The 21813-nt window shown below is 36.1% G+C and overlaps 2 protein-coding genes across 3 annotated transcripts in view; one reads left to right on the top strand and one right to left on the bottom strand.

Annotated features, from left to right (window-relative positions):
* Positions 1–21813, bottom strand: part of LOC117335045 (fructose-1,6-bisphosphatase 1-like) — a 37114-nt gene that overhangs the window by 13205 nt on the left and 2096 nt on the right. For both annotated transcript variants that reach the window (XR_004534277.1, XM_033894961.1), the window contains exons 2-3: positions 18426–18588; positions 16843–16935 (exon numbers count right to left, since the gene is read on the bottom strand). Coding sequence is in view for 1 of the 2 variants with exons in the window: in XM_033894961.1 (XP_033750852.1) it covers positions 16843–16935; positions 18426–18588 (256 nt within the window). In the remaining variant the exon portion in view is untranslated. The remainder of the gene's footprint in view (positions 1–16842; positions 16936–18425; positions 18589–21813) is intronic.
* LOC117335043 lies at positions 2055–6341 on the top strand. The gene is made up of 5 exons (XM_033894959.1): positions 2055–3232; positions 3606–3737; positions 4180–4331; positions 4711–4813; positions 5313–6341. The coding sequence occupies exons 1-5, from the start codon at positions 2168–2170 to the stop codon at positions 5583–5585; spliced, it is 1725 nt and encodes a 574-aa protein (XP_033750850.1). The 5' UTR covers positions 2055–2167; the 3' UTR covers positions 5586–6341.

The following is a 21813-nucleotide window of genomic DNA, read 5'->3' as shown; positions in this document are numbered from 1 at the left end:
TAATAAACTCATTTCTATAGCCGTAGGATTTGTATCCCCCCTCCTCTATACTAGTTTAACTCATTTCTATAGCCATAGGATTTGTATCCCCCCTCGTCAATACTAAATAAACTCATTCCTACATCAGTTATTCTCTTCTTGCCTTGTTTCCCCTTTTCTGCCTCATACTTCATCATCATCATTGTCAATCGTCATCATCATATCATCATCATCATCATCATCATCATCATTGTGAATCATCATCATCAGCATCATCGTCATCATCATTGTTATTCGTTGTCTTTATCATCATCATCATCATCATCATCATCATTGTTTTCAATTGTCATCATCATCATCATCATCATTTATTTCATATCAACTATTCTCTTCTTGCCTTGTTTCCCCTTTTCTACCTCATACTTTTCATCATCATCATCATCATCATCATCATCATCATTTTCATCACCATCTTCATCATCACTAATCATCAGCATCATGATCTTCATCATCATCATTGTTTTCAATCGTCATTATTGCCAATAATCATCATCTTAATCATCATCACATCATCATCACTAGTCATAATCATCATCATGATCTTCATCATCATCATCATCATTGTTTTCAATCGTCATCATTAATCATTATCGTCAATCATCATCATCATCATTTATTTCATATCAATTATTCTCTTCTTGCCTTGTTTCCCCTTTTCTTCCTCATACTTTTCATCATCATCATCATCATCATCATCATATCATCATCATCATCATCATCATCATCATCTTCATCATCATATTCATCATCACTAGTCATCATCATCATGATCTTCATCATCATCATTGTTTTCAATCGTCATTATTGCCAATCATCATCATCATCATCACATCATCATCACGAGTCATAATCATCATCATGATCTTCATCATCATCATCATTGTTTTCAATCATCATTATTAATCATTATCGTTAATCATCATCATCCTCATCATCATCATTTATTTCATATCAATTATTCTCTTCTTGCCTTGTTTCCCCTTTTCTACCTCATACTTTTCATTATCATCAATTGTCATCATCACCATCATCATCATCGCCATCGTCATCTTCATCATCACATCAACATCATTAGTCATCATCATCATTGTCAATTGTCATCAACATCATCATCATCATCATCCCTAATTTCTTTAGACCCTATCTTTTCATTGTTACACAATTTAAAACTGACACACATACAGTATGGGTTCTTAAACTCATTAATTAAACATTACAATAGCTTAAAGTTGTTTAAGAAAGATAAGGAACTAATCTTTTTTTTTTCTTACAGGAATCAAACACAAAGGCTAACTTTAGGAAAAAGGTGAAACCATATCTATTGCAAGATGGAACCTTATTCTATCAACACAAAAGACACAGAGCTGTAAGAGTTGTTAAGAGAGATGAGGTCAATGTCATCCTTAAAGCTTGCCACGAAGATCCACTTGCTGGGCACCAAGGAGTTAATAGGACTTGGGAAAAGGTTAAAACCCGCTACTTCTGGCCGACACTAGGAAAAGATGTAGAGCAACATGTTCGGGAATGTGACAACTGCCAACGCCAAAATCACTTGGGAAAGACCCCCTCAACTCTTCATCCCATACCTGTGAAGAATAAAGCATTTTCAATGTGGGGAATGGACTTGGTGGGACCTCTTCGAGAGACAAGAAATGGGAATAAGTACATCATAGTGATGGCTGATTACCTGACCAAGTGGCCAGAGGTAAAAGCCATTCGCACAAAGACTGCAGAAGAGATTTCGCTATTCATTACTGAGACAATCTGCCGTCATGGGACACCAGAAGTAATTTTAACAGATAATGGACGAGAGTTCTGCAACCAAGTTAATGATAATCTCTGCAAACAGCTAAAAATTGATCACAGAGTCACCACACCCTACCACCCACAGACAAATGGTCTCACTGAGAGGAACAATCAGACATTATGCAGTGCCCTAACAAAGTATGTTAATGCCGAACAAGATGACTGGGATTTGTATCTACAGAAAATAGCCTTTGCTATGAGGACCTGTCGCCAGACATCAACAAAGGCTACCCCATTCTTTTTGACATATGGAAGAGAAGCAACACTTCCAATCCAACTGGACATACCAACTGCACTTAATCCCAACAAGGATGGTTGCTCAATGTCAGAAGAAGACTTTCAAGAGGTTATTGACATCAGAGTGGCTTCTTTTGTGGAACTCATGAAGATTCAACAGCAGGCAACAGAGGAAATATCTCAAGCCCAGGCCAAGCAGAAGATGTATTACGACAATAAGAACGACAGCACCACCTTTAAACCGGGAGATTTGGTTCTTCTGAAGAACAAGAGGAGAATAAACAGAAAAGGTGATAAGATTCTTTCCAGGTGGACAGGCCCATTCACTATTAAGAACATTATTGGAAAAGGTGTATTCAGCTTGGAAAACAGAAAACAGAAAGTCAACATCAAGGATATGAAAAGATACAGGATTTCGTCTAAAACCAAGACAGATGTACAGCCACAAGCAGATGATTCAACAGAGGATTATCTACAGCCAGAAGCAACTGCTCCAGAAGAAACTCAGCAACTGCCAAAACCACTGACCAGAAAGCTGAAATCAAGAGGACAAATGTCAACTTTGCCGTCAAGACAGAAAATGAAGAATGGAAGAACATCTTGCCCAAAGCCCAGAAGAATCAATGTGTCAACAAGAGAGAAAATTGTGGAAGAACAGGAGACAACTAGACAAGAATCACCAATGAACATTCAAGATTATGTCCACAGTATTGATAATGACATCAAAGAAGAAATCTTCACCAAATGTAAACAATATCAAGTAGGAAAGCCGGAGGATATGCAGTCTGTATTGGAGTCTCCAACATTCTCCTTGATTAAGGATGCTGATGATCGATTCAGTGACGACATGATGGACTGTGAGTCATCATTACTATCATGGTACATGATGTCAGCTAGCAGAAATTTAGAGCTGATATGTGAATTGGACCCCTTTGTGCTGTCTTCAGCACTGCTGACCATAGCCTACCACGATAAGATCAACCCAAAGGAACTACTCCCCACCTTGGATAAAGTGCCTTTGTCTAAGATTTCCTCTGCAAACTCTCCCAACAAGCTACCAAAATCATCTCTCCAGATGTGTGTAGGTGACGTCACCATCCATCGGCAGGACCTCACCACTCTCTATCACAAACATTGGCTGAATGACCAGGTTAGAAATCTATCTATTAACTTAAAGATATTTGAATATTGAAACAAAAACTAATTTTGAAAAGTCAGTACCACAAAATTATTTTAACCAATCTAACTGTAATAAAATCAGCGTAACATTTCAATGTTTGAAACAGAACTACTAGTAAGACATGCACTTTAGTTGGGCAACATTGGAAACATTTTGTGCAAGTATGAGGTTTTGTTGATATTTTCAAGAGATCTCACAACATGAAGCAATCTGAGTTTTATAAAATCTATTAAGTATAGAAACATGACTTAATTAAAACCAACTGTTTAAATATCATATTGCATACAGTTTTTTTCTACTATGACATCTCATGTTAATGATTCATTGTTGTTTTTACTTTTAGGTGATCCTTGCATACCTTAGTGTACTACGGTCAGAACACAATGCTTCACATGAGCAAGGATGTTATGTATTGCCCTGTTTCATAACAGACAAGTGGGAGAGTGGTCAATATGATGCATGGCTCTATCCCCAGGTAATTATAAAAAAAACTCTTAAATGCTCTCATAACAACTACTGTATACACGCATGTCCCATATATGATAATACCAAACAGGGTATTACACTAGTAACGCTGAACATTATATAGTCATCTGAAATTTTCACATTTAAGATACTTCTGATAGATATTGCATAAAGACAAAAAAGGTTCTTTAGTGTTTTCTACAAGATAAACTGATAGAATAAATATCACATTGAGGGTGAAAAATCATAGTTTGGTAACATTATAGTCATACAATCTGTCTGTGATTTTGATATACATGTATCAAGAAATGCTATGTACCTGTAATTTGAAGACCTCATACCTGAATAAGATTCATAGCATCTTAATTTGTTTAAAACCCCAAAATGAAAGGATTTTAACTGGGGGCAGTTTCCATCACAAGCACAAAAACAATTTGTTTTGTTTCTTTCAGATTCCTCTTGAGAAATTCGAGCATGTGCTTGTGCCAGTTTGCCATCAGCAGCATTGGTTCCTGCTGGCAGCATCTATGAAAACCAACACTGTTAACATACATGACTCTCTCCCATGCCAGAAAAGGGCAGAAAGATTCTGCAGACATTGGATGTAAGTTGTGTAATCATATATTATGATAGTATTATCTTTAAAATACATCATACATCATTTTTTTTTCTAATAATCACTTTCCAATGGTATTCATTGAAATGAAAATACATGTAGATCCAGAATTCTTCTTACATAATTCACAAGCTGATCTTAGATATTAAGTTCCCATTGGTCATACAAGGTTCCAGCAATTTCCATTGTAATGGCACAATTATTAAGTTTACTGCTATAGTTTAATTCCTGAGTTCCTTGTCACATATAATTATACATCGTGTATGTAGGAAGCTTTTCAGTTAATTTCACATATCATAACATATGAATATATATAAGGTAAACCCATGTTGGATCCTTTCTTAATCATTGAAATAATCTATTAAAGGAACTTCATGGCTGCAAGAAAGTGTGCCAATCAGTGGAATGCTGGTAGTAACCAGTCGAACAGACAGGCAGATGGTCATTCTTGCGGGGTATTTGTATTAATGGTAAGCTGACCAGAGACAAATAAGTTCCCTGTTATGGTTTCTAACAAAGCAGCATATTAACAGTATTTCAATTGTCATGCCTGGCTATATATATATATATATGTGTGTGTATCCATTGATTATGAAGTGCTTCTATACATATACTAAATATATATACACATGTAGGATAATGTCTTATTTCTCACCATAACCAGATGAAAACCTATCAAGGGATATTAGCAATTGACATACCCTATAAATTTTAGTTTGCATTTTCTTTTTCTTTTCTTTTCTATTCAAATATCAATCTTAAGAATTACGACATAAATCAACCGATTTTATGCAATAATTTACAGTCTAGTGTTTTTAATTTACTTTTTTGAACTGTACTTTAATTACTGTTTTTAATTTACTTTTTTGAACTGTACTTTAATTACTGTACATGTAATTGGTGTTTGTAAAGGAATATGTTACTGCATAAATGTTGTTGTTAAGTAGAGTCCAATCTTTATTTTATTAGAATGCTGAAGCGATCCTTCAAGATTCTTCACCTGCAGTGATGAGGCAGTGTCACACACAACACTACAGGAAACATATCCTGAAGCGACTCCTGGCCGAGTCATCCCCACACAACAAGACAGTCTGTGACCTACCATTTTGCAGTATGTTGAAGCCTCACAAAAGACACCAGTGTGCAAGATGCTGCAAATGGGTCCATAAAAAGTGCCTTGGCCTCACCAGTACACAGAGTATTCCAACTTGTGTTTTCTGTCAACTTAACAAATCTTGTTGATTTGTTCTAGATGATGACATGTGTTTTAGTTCAGAGACTTGATTTTCCAGTTATTTTGAAACTGAATTAGAAAAAGTTTACAGAATTGGACTGTGCAGAATAGTTGGTATTGTCATTCAACATAATGTATCAACAACATTAACCATTTTTTAAGTATGTTTATCTAATCTGCTTGTAAAAAAGGCTCAATAAATGATTTAGATTTCTTGTTTATATGAAAGTTCAAACAATTACATTTATTTTCAATTGTAATGAAAACTCAATATGATTATCACAGCTAAAAATCTGAAGATTTGGTGTTGGCTATGCATGAGCATTGTTTTTTGACAGCAGATAGAGAAACATCAGTAAATTGAAAAGTAGTGTTATTATGATTAGTTATGCATTTCAGTTTTGTATGTTCCAATACAAAATACTTATATTGATAGTTCCAATTGCTATGATAGTTACAAGACTTACAAAGTTATTATTACCATAGTGATGATGTGTAATTTGAATCATCTATAACGTACTTCCGTGAAATTTGATGCAAAAAGTACTTATTTTAGATGATTTTCAGTTATAAACACACTTTCAAAATTAACCGATTTGAATCAGACATGACATATCTTTCTTTTCGATTATAATTTTTATTTGTATGAGATAAAGCACATGATTTGTAATTATTGTTAACACAAACTGTGCCAATTTCACTTGTTTTCCATCTTATTGTTGATTGTTATCGTTACATGCCTTAATTTATAATAAATATCTATAACTCTATCTCCAAGTGTTTGACTTTGTTTATCAAACTATAATGATATAAATGACAGTAAAAGGATTCTATCAAAGAAAGCCATGATATAAGTAAACAAAAACATTCTACCAGATGAAAGGCAAAGCCACTATCAATGTGGCAACCAGATGATTAATTTATCTTCGCACAACAGTGATCGCTCCATAAGGGGCACTGGCACAAAAAGTCTTGTATTTATAAGGCTAATACAGAAATATGAATAGTTTTGAAGAAAATGGCTGCAGAAACTTTGAAAAATCAGAAATGTTTTTAAGCATTGATGTCATTATTTTTTAGTTTCATCGGGGTATGAAACCCCTATGAAACTAAAAAATAATTGACATCATCACTTATAATCAATTTTTGAAAATGATTTTCTAATTTAAAACATGTTTTATGTACAATTTTACTGGTTTTAAATGAGATTCTTTTTCTCAAATCAATACGCAACGTCAATTGTCGCATTGTGAAGTCACATTTTTCGCGCCATTCTCGGAATTTCTTTCATAAAAGAATAAAAACAGTTTTCCGACCAATCACATTTGAGTATTTACCATGAAAACAAAGAAAAATTAATTATTATAATATGGTCGTGAAACAAGCTATCCCCACATATAGGTGCAACAATCGTAGTTTCCATTGGAAATGGGCTGAACAAGTCTAATGGAGAGGGGATACAAATCCTATGGCTATAGTTTATTTAGTATTGGTGAGGGGGGATACAAATCCTATGGCTATAGTTTATTTAGTATTGGTGAGGGGGGATACAAATCCTATGGCTATAGTTTATTTAGTATTGGTGAGGGGGGATACAAATCCTATGGCTATAGTTTATTTAGTATTGGTGAGGGGGGATACAAATCCTATGGCTATAGTTTATTTAGTATTGGTGAGGGGGGATACAAATCCTATGGCTATAGTTTATTTAGTATTGGTGAGGGGGGATACAAATCCTATGACTATAGTTTATTTAGTATTGGTGAGGGGGGGATACAAATCCTATGGCTATAGAAATGAGTTTAACTAGTATAGAGGAGGGGGGATACAAATCCTATGGCTATAGAAATGAGTTTAACTAGTATAGAGGAGGGGGGATACAAATCCTATGGCTATAGTTTATTTAGTATTGGTGAGGAGGGATACAAATCCTATGGCTATAGTTTATTTAGTATTGGTGAGGGGGGATACAAATCCTATGGCTATAGTTTATTTAGTATTGGTGAGGGGGGATACAAATCCTATGGCTATAGTTTATTTAGTATTGGTGAGGGGGATACAAATCCCATGGCTATAGTTTATTTAGTATTGGTGAGGGGGGATACAAATCCTATGGCTATAGTTTATTTAGTATTGGTGAGGAGGGATACAAATCCTATGGCTATAGTTTATTTAGTATTGGTGAGGGGGGATACAAATCCTATGGCTATAGTTTATTTAGTATTGGTGAGGGGGATACAAATCCTATGGCTATAGTTTATTTAGTATTGGTGAGGGGGGATACAAATCCTATGGCTATAGTTTATTTAGTATTGGTGAGGGGGGATACAAATCCTATGGCTATAGTTTATTTAGTATTGGTGAGGGGGGATACAAATCCTATGACTATAGTTTATTTAGTATTGGTGAGGGGGGGATACAAATCCTATGGCTATAGAAATGAGTTTAACTAGTATAGAGGAGGGGGGATACAAATCCTATGGCTATAGAAATGAGTTTAACTAGTATAGAGGAGGGGGGATACAAATCCTATGGCTATAGAAATAAGTTTAACTAGTATAGAGGAGGGGGGATACAAATCCTATGGCTATAGAAATGAGTTTATTTAGTATTGACGAGGGGGGATACAAATCCTACGGCTATAGAAATGAGTTTAACTAGTATAGAGGAGGGGGGATACAAATCCTACGGCTATATCAATTAGACGAACTAGTATAGAGGAGGGGGGATACAAATCCTACGGCTATAGAAATGAGTTAAACTAGTATAGATGCGGGGGGATACAAATCCTACGGCTATAGAAATGAGTTGATTTAGTATTGACAAGGGGGGATACAAATCCTACGGCTATAGAAATGAGTTTATTTAGTATTGACGAGGGGGGATACAAATCCTACGGCTATAGAAATGAGACAAACTAGTATAGAGGAGGGGGATACAAATCATAAGGCAACTGAATTGAGTTGATTTAGTATTGACGAGGGGGGATACAAATCCTACGGCTATAGAAATAAGTTGATTTAGTATTGACAAGGGGGGATACAAATCCTACGGCTATAGAAATGAGTTAAACTTGTATAGAGGAGGGGGGATACAAATCCTACGGCTATAGAAATTAGACAAACTAGTATAGAGGAGGGGGGATACAAATCCTACGGCTATAGAAATGAGTTAAACTAGTATAGATGCGGGGGGATACAAATCCTACGGCTATAGAAATGAGTTGATTTAGTATTGACAAGGGGGGATACAAATCCTACGGCTATAGAAATGAGTTTATTTAGTATTGACGAGGGGGGATACAAATCCTACGGCTATAGAAATGAGACAAACTAGTATAGAGGAGGGGGATACAAATCATAAGGCAACTGAATTGAGTTGATTTAGTATTGACGAGGGGGGATACAAATCCTACGGCTATAGAAATAAGTTGATTTAGTATTGACAAGGGGGGATACAAATCCTACGGCTATAGAAATGAGTTAAACTTGAATAGAGGAGGGGGATACAAATCCTACGGCTATAGAAATTAGACAAACTAGTATAGAGGAGGGGGGATACAAATCCTACGGCTATAGAAATGAGTTGATTTAGTATTGACGAGGGGGGATACAAATCCTACGGCTATAGAAATGAGTTAAACTGGTATACAGGAGGCAGATACAAATCCTATGGCTATAGAAATGAGTTAAACTAGTATAGAGGAGGGGGGATACAAATCCTACGGCTATAGAAATGAGTTAAACTAGTATAGAGGAGGGGGGATACAAATCCTACGGCTATAGAAATTAGACAAACTAGTATAGAGGAGGGGGGATACAAATCCTACGGCTATAGAAATGAGTTAAACTAGTATAGAGGAGGGGGATACAAATCCTATGGCTATAGAAATTAGACAAACTAGTATAGAGGAGGGGGGATACAAATCCTACGGCTATAGAAATGAGTTAAACTTGTATAGAGGAGGGGGGATACAAATCCTACGGCTATAGAAATGAGTTAAACTTGTATAGAGGAGGGGGGATACAAATCCTACGGCTATAGAAATGAGTTAAACTTGTATAGAGGAGGGGGGATACAAATCATAAGGCAAATGAATTGAGTTGATTTAGTATTGACGAGGGGGGATACAAATCCTACGGCTATAGAAATGAGTTAAACTTGTATAGAGGAGGGGGGATACAAATCCTACGGCTATAGAAATGAGTTAAACTAGTATAGAGGAGGGGGATACAAATCATAAGGCAACTGAATTGAGTTGATTTAGTATTGACGAGGGGGGATACAAATCCTACGGCTATAGAAATAAGTTGATTTAGTATTGACAAGGGGGGATACAAATCCTACGGCTATAGAAATTAGACAAACTAGTATAGAGGAGGGGGGATACAAATCATAAGGCAAATGAATTGAGTTGATTTAGTATTGACGAGGGGGGATACAAATCCTACGGCTATAGAAATGAGTTAAACTTGTATAGAGGAGGGGGGATACAAATCCTACGGCTATAGAAATGAGTTAAACTAGTATAGAGGAGGGGGATACAAATCATAAGGCAACTGAATTGAGTTGATTTAGTATTGACGAGGGGGGATACAAATCCTACGGCTATAGAAATAAGTTGATTTAGTATTGACAAGGGGGGATACAAATCATATGGCTATAGAAATGAGTTAAACTAGTATAGAGGAGGGGGATACAAATCCTATGGCTATAGAAATTAGACAAACTAGTATAGAGGAGGGGGGATACAAATCCTATGGCTATAGAAATGAGATAAACTAGTATAGAGGAGGGGGGATACAAATCCTATGGCTATAGAAATGAGTTAAACTAGTATAGAGGAGGGGGGATACAAATCCTATGGCTATAGAAATGAGTTAAACTTGTATAGAGGAGGGGGGATACAAATCCTATGGCTATAGAAATGAGTTAAACTTGTATAGAGGAGGGGGGATACAAATCCTACGGCTATAGAAATGAGTTAAACTTGTATAGAGGAGGGGGGATACAAATCCTACGGCTATAGAAATTAGACAAACTAGTATAGAGGAGGGGGGATACAAATCCTACGGCTATAGAAATGAGTTAAACTTGTATAGAGGAGGGGGGATACAAATCCTACGGCTATAGAAATTAGACAAACTAGTATAGAGGAGGGGGGATACAAATCCTACGGCTATAGAAATTAGACAAACTAGTATAGAGGAGGGGGGATACAAATCCTACGGCTATAGAAATGAGTTAAACTAGTATAGAGGAGGGGGATACAAATCCTATGGCTATAGAAATTAGACAAACTAGTATAGAGGAGGGGGGATACAAATCCTACGGCTATAGAAATGAGTTAAACTTGTATAGAGGAGGGGGGATACAAATCCTACGGCTATAGAAATGAGTTAAACTTGTATAGAGGAGGGGGGATACAAATCCTATGGCTATAGAAATGAGTTAAACTTGTATAGAGGAGGGGGGATACAAATCCTACGGCTATAGAAATGAGTTAAACTTGTATAGAGGAGGGGGGATACAAATCCTACGGCTATAGAAATTAGACAAACTAGTATAGAGGAGGGGGGATACAAATCCTACGGCTATAGAAATTAGACAAACTAGTATAGAGGAGGGGGGATACAAATCCTACGGCTATAGAAATTAGACAAACTAGTATAGAGGAGGGGGGATACAAATCCTACGGCTATAGAAATGAGTTAAACTAGTATAGAGGAGGGGGATACAAATCCTATGGCTATAGAAATTAGACAAACTAGTATAGAGGAGGGGGGATACAAATCCTACGGCTATAGAAATGAGTTAAACTTGTATAGAGGAGGGGGGATACAAATCCTACGGCTATAGAAATGAGTTAAACTTGTATAGAGGAGGGGGGATACAAATCCTACGGCTATAGAAATTAGACAAACTAGTATAGAGGAGGGGGGATACAAATCCTACGGCTATAGAAATGAGTTAAACTAGTATAGAGGAGGGGGATACAAATCCTATGGCTATAGAAATTAGACAAACTAGTATAGAGGAGGGGGGATACAAATCCTACGGCTATAGAAATGAGTTAAACTTGTATAGAGGAGGGGGATACAAATCCTACGGCTATAGAAATTAGACAAACTAGTATAGAGGAGGGGGGATACAAATCATAAGGCAACTGAATTGAGTTGATTTAGTATTGACGAGGGGGGATACAAATCCTATGGCTATAGAAATTAGACAAACTAGTATAGAGGAGGGGGATACAAATCATAAGGCAACTGAATTGAGTTGATTTAGTATTGACGAGGGGGGATACAAATCCTACGGCTATAGAAATAAGTTGATTTAGTATTGACAAGGGGGGATACAAATCATATGGCTAAAGAAATGAGTTAAACTAGTATAGAGGAGGGGGGATACAAATCCTACGGCTATAGAAATGAGTTAAACTAGTATAGAGGAGGGGGATACAAATCCTACGGCTATAGAAATGAGTTAAACTGGTATAGAGGAGGGGGATACAAATCCTACGGCTATAGAAATTAGCTTAAATGACATAAAGTAGGGGGAATACACATCCTATGGATATAGAAATCAGATTAAATGACATAAAGTAGGGGGATACACATCCTATGGCTATAGAAATCAGATTAAATGACATAAAGTAGGGGGGATACAAATCCTATGGCTAAAAAAATAAGCTTAACTGGTATAGAGGAGGGGGGATACAAATCCTATGGATATAGAAATCAGCTTATCTTACATTAAATAGGGGGGATACAAATCCTATTGATATTGAAATGTAAAAGGAAGTAAATTTCAAATCTACGGCTATATATATATAAACAGAAATTAGCTGAATTATCAGACATTAAGGAGAAGAAATGCAAATTCTTTAATATTGAGAAATGATTTAAAATATATGGTGGTTGAATGCATATGGCTCTAAAAAAATATTCCAAATTTCACTTTTTCAACATGAGAAAATAACATATATATGTTATCAATTATGTAAAAACATAGATTGTTTTTGTTTTGTTAATAATTTATGTATCCAATTGATCTTGTCAAGTTGTGAATGGAGAAAATCATATTTAAACCAAAAACGTTATATAATTATTGATTTTAAAATCCATGTCTTTCTGGGAATAGGGAAAAAATGGTATGTATATATATACCTTTAATTAATTAAAGCCATTATTAAAAGAATTAGGTGATTCTATTCATTTATATCACACAATACTTTGTAATGACTTATATCTATATATATATATATATAGTAATAATTAATTCTTAAGAAATATGGACAATGTAATAATAGTAATAAATGCTTAAATAAAAAAGTAAGCATAAAACTTTATGAGGTATTTTCTTTAAACCAAAACAAATTCTGCTTTTCAAGTTTAAGCCTTTTTTAATTAATGCTTGTCACAACACACATCATCCACGTTTACACCTGTCAAGTCCATGGCCATCCTGCTGATTGTGTGTACATCACACCCTGACCCCATGCATGACTGCTCACCACCCCTCCCTAATTGTCTTTGATGACAATCATTATATACACCTAGGTGTAAGAGTCACCAGTTATGCAGAGATGAACACATATATAATAGTGAACAGGGAACCACTGCAAACTGTATACATTGTAGATATATATGTCCGGAATAAATAGATAGTCTGTTTATAAAATATACACCCCTGTAGTCCATTCTCCCAATACCTTAAAAACTCCTTTAATCCTCCAATTATTAAAAAAACAAGTTCACTAATACTTTCTAGTTCATAAATTCAATGTATTGAACACCCATAAACAGATAAGGTTTGGTATGAATAGGGGGGATACTTTTCCTATGGGGGGGATACAAATCCTATGGCCAGTTTTAGTATCCGGATACAAATCCTATGGGGGATACTTATCTTATATGACACCGGAAACAAAAGGAAACAGTAATTTGGTATTTTTGACTAAGTTTCCATGGTGACAGAAAAAATACCGAAAATGGAAGGCCCGCAATAGCAAAAGGCACTACTAGTCTGATATATTCAGAAGGTTTCAAGGAGCTGCGTTGAACAGTTTTGGAGTTATAGCCCGGAAACAAAAGGAAACAGTAATTTGGTATTTTTTATTAAGTTTCCAAGGTGACAGAAAAAATACCGAAAATGGAAGGTCCGCAATAGTAAAAGGCACAACTAGGGCACTAGTCTGATATATACAGAAAGTTTCAAGGAGCTGCGTTGAACGTTTATGGAGTTATAGCCCGGAAAAGAATCTCGGACGGACACACGGAGCCCAATTTAATATCCCTCACAAGCGCGTTTCGCGGGGGATAATAATATCCCCTGCAAACGCGTTTCGCGGGGGATAAAAAAGAGAAAGAAATTGTAAAAAAGAAAGATATAGAGAGGGATACAAAGTGAGTTAGCTGGACACAGAAAACAGGACAGGGAAAAAAGAACAATTTGACAGACAGGCATGGTCAAGCCTGTTTGTATCGTTCTTACCATGCACAAAAGTATTTTTTAATGGAGAATGAGTTCCATAGTTTGGTTCTATTTAAGATGTAAAGCTTAATAAAGAGAAAAAAATTATTATCAATCCTATTACATAATCCAGTTTGATCAATAATGTCCAAAAAATATCATTTCTTTACTGATTGAAAAGGTTGATTGATTGACAAGAATGTCTTAGATAGTTTCAAAATTTGATAAAAAGTTTTGCACTTTAGTACACTCCCATACAGTAATAGATGAGTGGTTGTCTCCCTTCATAAAGAACATATATAGCATGCAGTGGGGATTTGAAAGTAAAATCTTATAAAGATATGAGTTAGTTGGTAGAATTATGTGAAATTCAAAATTGTACCCACTTGTACATCAGTATTATTGGTAGCCATGAAGGGTACATTATGCATCATTTTCCAGGTTTCTTAGTCATAATCAAATATAGTTGTGTATCTCCATATATCTTTTTCCGAAATAATACCCAACATTACTCAAAAAATTAATACCTTGATTTTGATTTGTCACTCAATTAATATTCATATACGACATAAGGTAATACTTAGTAACAAGCCCACCAATATCTATTATTGACAGAACATTATATTTCATTGTCTTGTAGTAACGTAAGCCCATTCCCTGACTTATGTGTTGGTCCATTGGGCTTATTACAGGATAAAAACGGTACATGCTTATCCAACAAAATACACAGCCACACAATGAGAACATAAACACAGGCAAAAGGCCACGGATAAAGTAAAGGCAAACATGTTTATTACTAGTTTTTGAGCATTTTTGGCAGTATACTCTGTATCATATATTTGAAGGTCCTTTTGTTCACAGAAAAATGTATCTGAATAAATAGTAACTGAAACTGATTTTTAGATTTTTGTTTTTTATCATTTCCCACCGATGTGAAACCCCTGTATACACTAAATGGAAAAGTTTTTTTTATCCTTTGGAAAAAAAAGAACTGCACAAACACACAATACACACACAAGAATTGGTGAATAATATATACACCAGGTATCTGGTTTCATGCTCATACATAATTGGTAGGTTTTGTGAAAAATAAGATGTCAAAAACTTCTTAACAGTGAGTTGTAATTTCAACTGCTTAATTTTGGAGAACTTGATTACATATGAACTAGTAACTAGATTACTGATACGTCAAGAGATGGCCCTTTTACCTTGAACAATGACAACTAATATTTAACAAAACTCATGCATATATCACAGTATATCGTCATCAGAAACTTCAGAGAGTTTGGCCTTTATAAGGGTCCAGTATAATCCCAAATCTATTCATAGTATGTGTTACAGCGACCTTCAAATCGACTTTCGTAACATTCTAAAACCCTATTGCACATCTGCATTTTCAGAAAGGTTTGCCATTGTAAGGGCTCTATATGATGTATTTTTGACAGTATATTCCAAGTTCTAAGTAGCAATGACCTTGACCTTAGAAACTTATTTACACCTATCACACTTCTGCGCACCACAGTGTAATAACATGTGAAATTTGAGGAAGTTTGACCTTATGGAATCCGAGAAAAAAATTCGAGGAAGTTTGACCTTCTGGAATCCGAGAATAAGTTCGAGGAAGTTTGACCTTCTGGAATTTTATTATGAGAAAAGCTCTTTGAAACGAAAGTACGCCCGACGAACAGACAAACACAGTAATTACTATAGGGACCTACATTCATGCTTGGCCATAAAAATACATTTCAATGATGGCAATGGTGTCATGCTAATGGAACTATAGCCTCTGACAAAGCCTTCAAAATATAAAGACTTCAAAACAGCATGTATCAAGCTACAAGGACAGGAACTGCCAGTACAAATGTTCAGTAATAGTGAAACTTGTCTCCTCCAACAGCTTGTTGGAAACAAATCATTACCGATAGCCTTATTAAGACAATATTTATATATATCATAACACACAAGTTATTTAAAAAAAAAAAAAGAAGAAAAAAAAAAAAAAAAAAAGATTATAATACATCATTATAAGACAAGATGTTGGTTAAAATACTAAATGGTCATATTAGACAGGTTTCACTCTGCTTAGGCAGTATATGTAACAAAGGAAATACACTCAAGGATATGTTCTACCCAAGAGCACTTACATCATCAGCTCGACGCTGAAAATAGGAATATTTAGTATATATACCTTTACATGTGTACATTTAAGTATGATAAATTTGATGTCATTTATCTTTTTTCTTTAATAAGAAAACTTACAGATGTGACATTCAGTAAATGGCCATGTATCACAATTTACTAACATTTAAGTAGTTTCCACCTACACACAGAGATTTGGGAGATAAATTACATTGAATTGAATAAAGTAGTACTGTATCAAATCACGCATGCAAGGCTCCTAACCTTTGTACAACAAGTGACCCAACTCGTCAATATTACCTTACATTTGTGAACCACCATCTGTAGTTAACAAATTAAACTACCCGGAATCTGAAATGCCATGCCTGACTGGATGGGAATTTCTAGGCCAGAAAATTTATCAACGATAAACATTCTTCATCCAGAATGGATCTAGATCATTTGACAAACAATTAATACTGGTATAAAGTTTTTTTCTTGAACGAAAAAGATGAAAATTCCACAAACAACTGATTGATTTTATATCGTGACAGCTATCTTTGATAATGTGGAAACTTGTAACTGAACATACCACAATATACAATGAACATTATTCTAGATCTGTGTCTATAACATTTGTAACAGAAGCACAAGAACACTACTGTACTGTACCTTTTTGTAGATGGAGAATATGGATCCTATGGACACCAGACAGTCGATGTTGGATGACCCGTCCAAGGGGTCAAAGGCTACAATGTACTTTCCCTGGAAACAGACAAATTGTCAGACTTAAATCAATTATCAATACAATTGTTAACTCAAACCCACTTATTTTTGAGGTTGTATGTTACAGGATGCTAGGTAGAACACATCGTTTATCACCTTTAATTTTAATTTGTTGATTAGAATCATTTTAACCTCAGCGTCGGAAACCCACATGACCCTTGCTCTGATGTTTATGTCACCTAACAAAAATAATAATAATTATATGTTTCATTTATTGACTGTTTTCGTCAAAGGAAAATGGCATTTGTTAATTAGTGGCAACATTATGACCAGTCACCCTGACCAACAAAACTCCTAATTAAGCCTACAGTATATTTCCCATTCACCTGTACGTAACTCCTCAGCATCCCACATAAACAGCATACATGTATATATGCCAAAATATACAGAATTAGTATTATAGACAGTGTAGTGGTAAAATTGTCTCCATATAAGGAAACAACACCCACTCTACTCTTGATTCTAATAAACCAACATTAATGTTTGTTTAAACTTAGATGATATCATATCCAGGCCATCCAGATGACCCTTAATTTTTAGCCATTTCAGAAGTAAAATCGCTAAGGGTCAAAATAAAGACAAAAAAGATATGTCCCTGCAATCCCAGAAGAGGGACCTGATTTTAGGAATTGAAAAACATGCTCTCATATTAGGGTCTACTGGAAGCACCAATATCTTTAATATTCACATATCGTTGAGAAACATACATAAATCCATAGATCACTAAATTCTGTTTAAGTAATATTTGTGGTGTAAGTATGACAATACAGTAGTATGCCCATCAGGCCTTAGTATATAACTCCTTACCAAAGTAGCTATAGGGGTGAACAGGTATTGACAATCATGATGGAAAACATTTATGAAAGGGTTATGAATTGAAAGAAGTTGAAATAAACATTTATCATTTTTATCACTTTATTTCAGAGAATCATAGCTTATATCTTAACCCCAAATTTAAAATTCACTTCATTTGTATACATTACTGAATGTAACACAATCATTCAGATCCAGTTAGATTTCAATATGTCGAGAAAGTATACTGTTTATGAGAATAGGAATTGAATCTTGGAAAAAGTATTTTATCTTAATTATAATATGATCAATTAATTTTACAAGTTTGGTATTAACACAAAGTTAGAAATAGGCAATCCAGGAAAATTTGGACATTACAAAATTGTACTTGATATTTCACTGGGAACAAAAATGAAGTGAAAGAAAACTTGGGACCCCATCTATAAGCACTACTATTGTATGTAAATACATTGATGTACTTAACAAAAAGTAAAAGCCACATAATCTGAACCTGGCCTATTTAGAAGACACAATGATATACAAAATGTATACACAATAATTTCATTTGATCTACAATTACAGTTTTGCAGTAGGCCTTGCTTCAGTGAAGATGTAGGTAGAATTAAGTATTTTCACACGTCAGAAATCTTTATCAATCCATTTTGTATGCTTTGTACCTGCTTTTCTGTTTCCACGATAATGGCCTTGTCGTTCTCCTCGGACACCAGTAGACAGGTGAGGAAGGAGGATTTGAGCATGTTGATAAATAAGTCATTGGACAGTACATCCAGCTTTTTGACTTCATCTCCTGTGACATTGGTTGCTCCTGAGATTCCATACCTGTTGAACATACAAGTGTAAAGTGACCTTTCGCCTAATGTTAGGATGTTTGCCTCGAGCAAGAGGTCGCCATTTTTAAACCTGGCAGGGGCAGGGTATTTTTCATTACTCCTTTCTATTTTTAGTATTACAGATTTGGTGCTGTGACATTTATAATTTAGAACTAAAATATTGTGTTTTTTATCAAATGTGATAAAAAAGTGTATTACCTTGAATTATGAGGCAAAAGGAAAAAGCATTGGTTCTGGGATGTCATGATCATTAAAATGTGACTCTTAAAAAAATACCAAAGGTCAAAGGTCATCATATACTTCTTAGAATGGTTACCCAGTGTCAAGACCTGATCCTATGAATTTGGGAAGAAGCACATGGATCATAGCTGCACATTGGTAGCCTCCTAGTCATGATTGTCAGTGAGTTCAGTGTTCCCGAGTCATGATTGTAAATGAATTAAGTGTCCCAGAGTCATGGTTGTTGGTGAGTTCAGTGTCCCAAAGTCACGGTTGTCAGTGAGTTCAGTAACCCAGTCATGGTTGTCAGTGAGTTCAGTGTCCTACAGTCATGGTTGTCAGTGAGTTCAGTGTCCCAAAGTCATGGTTGTCAGTGAGTTCAGTGTCCCAAAGTCATGGTTATCAGTGAGTTCAGTGTCCCAAAGTCATGGTTGTCAGTGAGTTCAGTGTCCCAAAGTCATGGTTGTCAGTGAGTTCAGTAACCCAGAGTCATGGTTGTCAGTGAGTTCAGTAACCCAGAGTCATGGTTGTCAGTGAGTTCAGTGTCCCAAAGTCATGGTTGTCAGTGAATTCAGTGTCCCAAAGTCATGGTTGTCAGTGAGTTCAGTGTCCCAAAGTCATGGTTATCAGTGAGTTCAGTGTCCCAGAGTCATGGTTGTCAGTGAGTTCATTGTCCCACACTGTCATGGTTGTCAGTGAGTTCAGTGTCCCAGTTGTCAGTGAGTTCAGTGTCCCAGAGTCATGGTTGTCAATGAGTTCAGTGTCCCAGAGTCATGACTGTCAGTGAATTCAGTGTCCCACAGTCATGGTTGTCAGTGAGTCCATTGTCCCACACTGTCATGGCTGTCAGTGAGTTCAGTGTCCCAGAGTCATGGTTGTCAGTGAGTTCAGTGTCCCAGAGTCATGACTGTCAGTGAATTCAGTGTCCCACAGTCATGGTTGTCAGTGAGTTCAGTGTCCCAGAGTCATGACTGTCAGTGAGTTCAGTGTCCCGGGTCCCAGAGTCATGGTTATCAGTGAGTTCATTGTCCCAGCGTTACGGTTGTCAGTGAATTCAGTGTCCCAAAGTCATGGTTGTTTGTGAATTCAGTGTCCTAAAGTCACGGCTGTCAGTGAGTTCAGTGTCCCAAAGTCATGGTTGTCAGTGAGTTCAGTGTCCCAGAGTCATGGTTGTCAGTGAGTTCAGTAACCCAGAGTCATGGTTGTCAGTGAGTTCAGTGTCCCAGAGTCATGGTTGTCAGTGAGTTCAGTGTCCTACAGTCATGGTTGTCAGTGAGTTCAGTGTCCCAGAGTCATGGTTGCCAGTGAGTTCAGTAACCCAAATTCATGGTTGTCAGTGAGTTCAGTGTCCTACAGTCATGGTTGTCAGTGAGTTCAGTGTCCCAAAGTCATGGTTGTCAGTGAGTTCAGTGTCCCGAGTCATGGTTGTCAGTGAGTTCAGTGTCCCAGAGTCATGGTTGTCAGTGAGTTCAGTGTCCCAGAGTCATGGTTGTCAGTGAGTTCATTGTCCCACACTGTCATGGTTGTCAGTGAGTTCAGTGTCCCAGTTGTCAGTGAGTTCAGTGTCCCAGAGTCATGGTTGTCAATGAGTTCAATGTCCCAGAGTCATGGCTGTCAGTGAGTTCAGTGTCCCAGAGTCATGGTTGTCAGTGAGTTCAGTGTCCCAGAGTCATGACTGTCAGTGAATTCAGTGTCCCACAGTCATGGTTGTCAGTGAGTTCAGTGTCCCAGAGTCATGACTGTCAGTGAGTTCAGTGTCCCGGGTCCCAGAGTCATGGTTATCAGTGAGTTCATTGTCCCAGCGTTACGGTTGTCAGTGAATTCAGTGTCCCAAAGTCATGGTTGTTTGTGAATTCAGTGTCCTAAAGTCACGGTTGTCAGTGAGTTCAGTGTCCCAAAGTCATGGTTGTCAGTGAGTTCAGTGTCCCAAAGTCATGGTTGTCAGTGAGTTCAGTGTCCTAGAGTCATGGTTGTCAGTGAGTTCAGTGTCCCAGCGTTACGGTTGTCAGTGAATTCAGTGTCCCAATGTCATGGTTGTCAGTGAGTTCAGTGTCCCAGAGTCATGGTTGTCAGCGAGTTCAATGTCCCAGGGTCATTGCTAAATTCATTTATTGAATTTGTAAACTCTTTATACATGTATAGTGCTCTTTAATACACAATAGGTAGACAAACATGTTTTTTAAGTTGTTCCATAGCATTGTAATAATCTTATTTTGATATGGAAGGAAGGTTAACAAATTATGCAGAACCAATAAGTGAGCTACTTGTTTAACCATATTACAAATGATGATCTGACTTTTCAAAAATAAGGAAGGTTGACAGACCCATGTGTCCTCTTAAACTGCATTCATGAAATCTCATCATATGCTGCCCGGTGTAAGATTATTCTGTCATGTCCAATTATACACAATCTGACTGGCAGCTTTAGTTGACATTTCATACAAAGTGATGTCATAATATCCAATTGTCTTTCTGAGGCAAAGCCCCAAAGGGAGGTATTTGAGCCTATATTTTTGAAGAATATGGAAATAACTGTAGTTCAGAGAGTTTGGTGTAAATTTGACACAATTATGTAAAAGAAAAGGAATATATTATCTATATGTGTCAGACATTTATTTGTTTCATGGCATTCATATTGTCTAACTGTTAAATTAGATTTTGCTAGACTTGACAGAGATATTAAATCAATTGAATATTTAGCACACACAGGTAACTTTTCTTAGTCCGAGTACCAATGGGTCATATCTAGCCCTCCATTTTTTTGTGTTAAACACCAACCATGCCTATTTCCAAGGACTGACAAGAAAACTAAATTATATATGGATAAAATTTACAAACGTCTGTAAAATAATCCTACAACAGAAGTTGTAAAATAATTATGGTTAGATGTTGTAGCAGACAAACTTTTAAAAGAAATGTTTTATCTATGGTTCAATTTATCTCCAGACATAACAGTGTATTTCAAACTGGGGTCAAGATTTATATAATTTGCCAG

Source organism: Pecten maximus, chromosome 9 (assembly GCF_902652985.1).
Source record: "Pecten maximus chromosome 9, xPecMax1.1, whole genome shotgun sequence".
In the NCBI taxonomy this organism is placed as follows: Eukaryota; Metazoa; Mollusca; class Bivalvia; order Pectinida; family Pectinidae; genus Pecten; species Pecten maximus.
Note: the sequence above shows the minus strand (reverse complement) of the source record. Positions and strands in the feature narration are given on the sequence as shown.

Excerpts from the sequence above, each read along its gene's own strand:
- LOC117335043 (XM_033894959.1), top strand. The coding sequence starts at position 2,168 with ATGTCAGAAGAAGACTTTCAAGAGGTTATTGACATCAGAGTGGCTTCT. Across the intron at positions 3,233-3,605 it reads AACATTGGCTGAATGACCAG|GTGATCCTTGCATACCTTAG; the intron begins GTTAGAAATCTA and ends TTTTACTTTTAG. Across the intron at positions 4,814-5,312 it reads GCGGGGTATTTGTATTAATG|AATGCTGAAGCGATCCTTCA; the intron begins GTAAGCTGACCA and ends TTATTTTATTAG.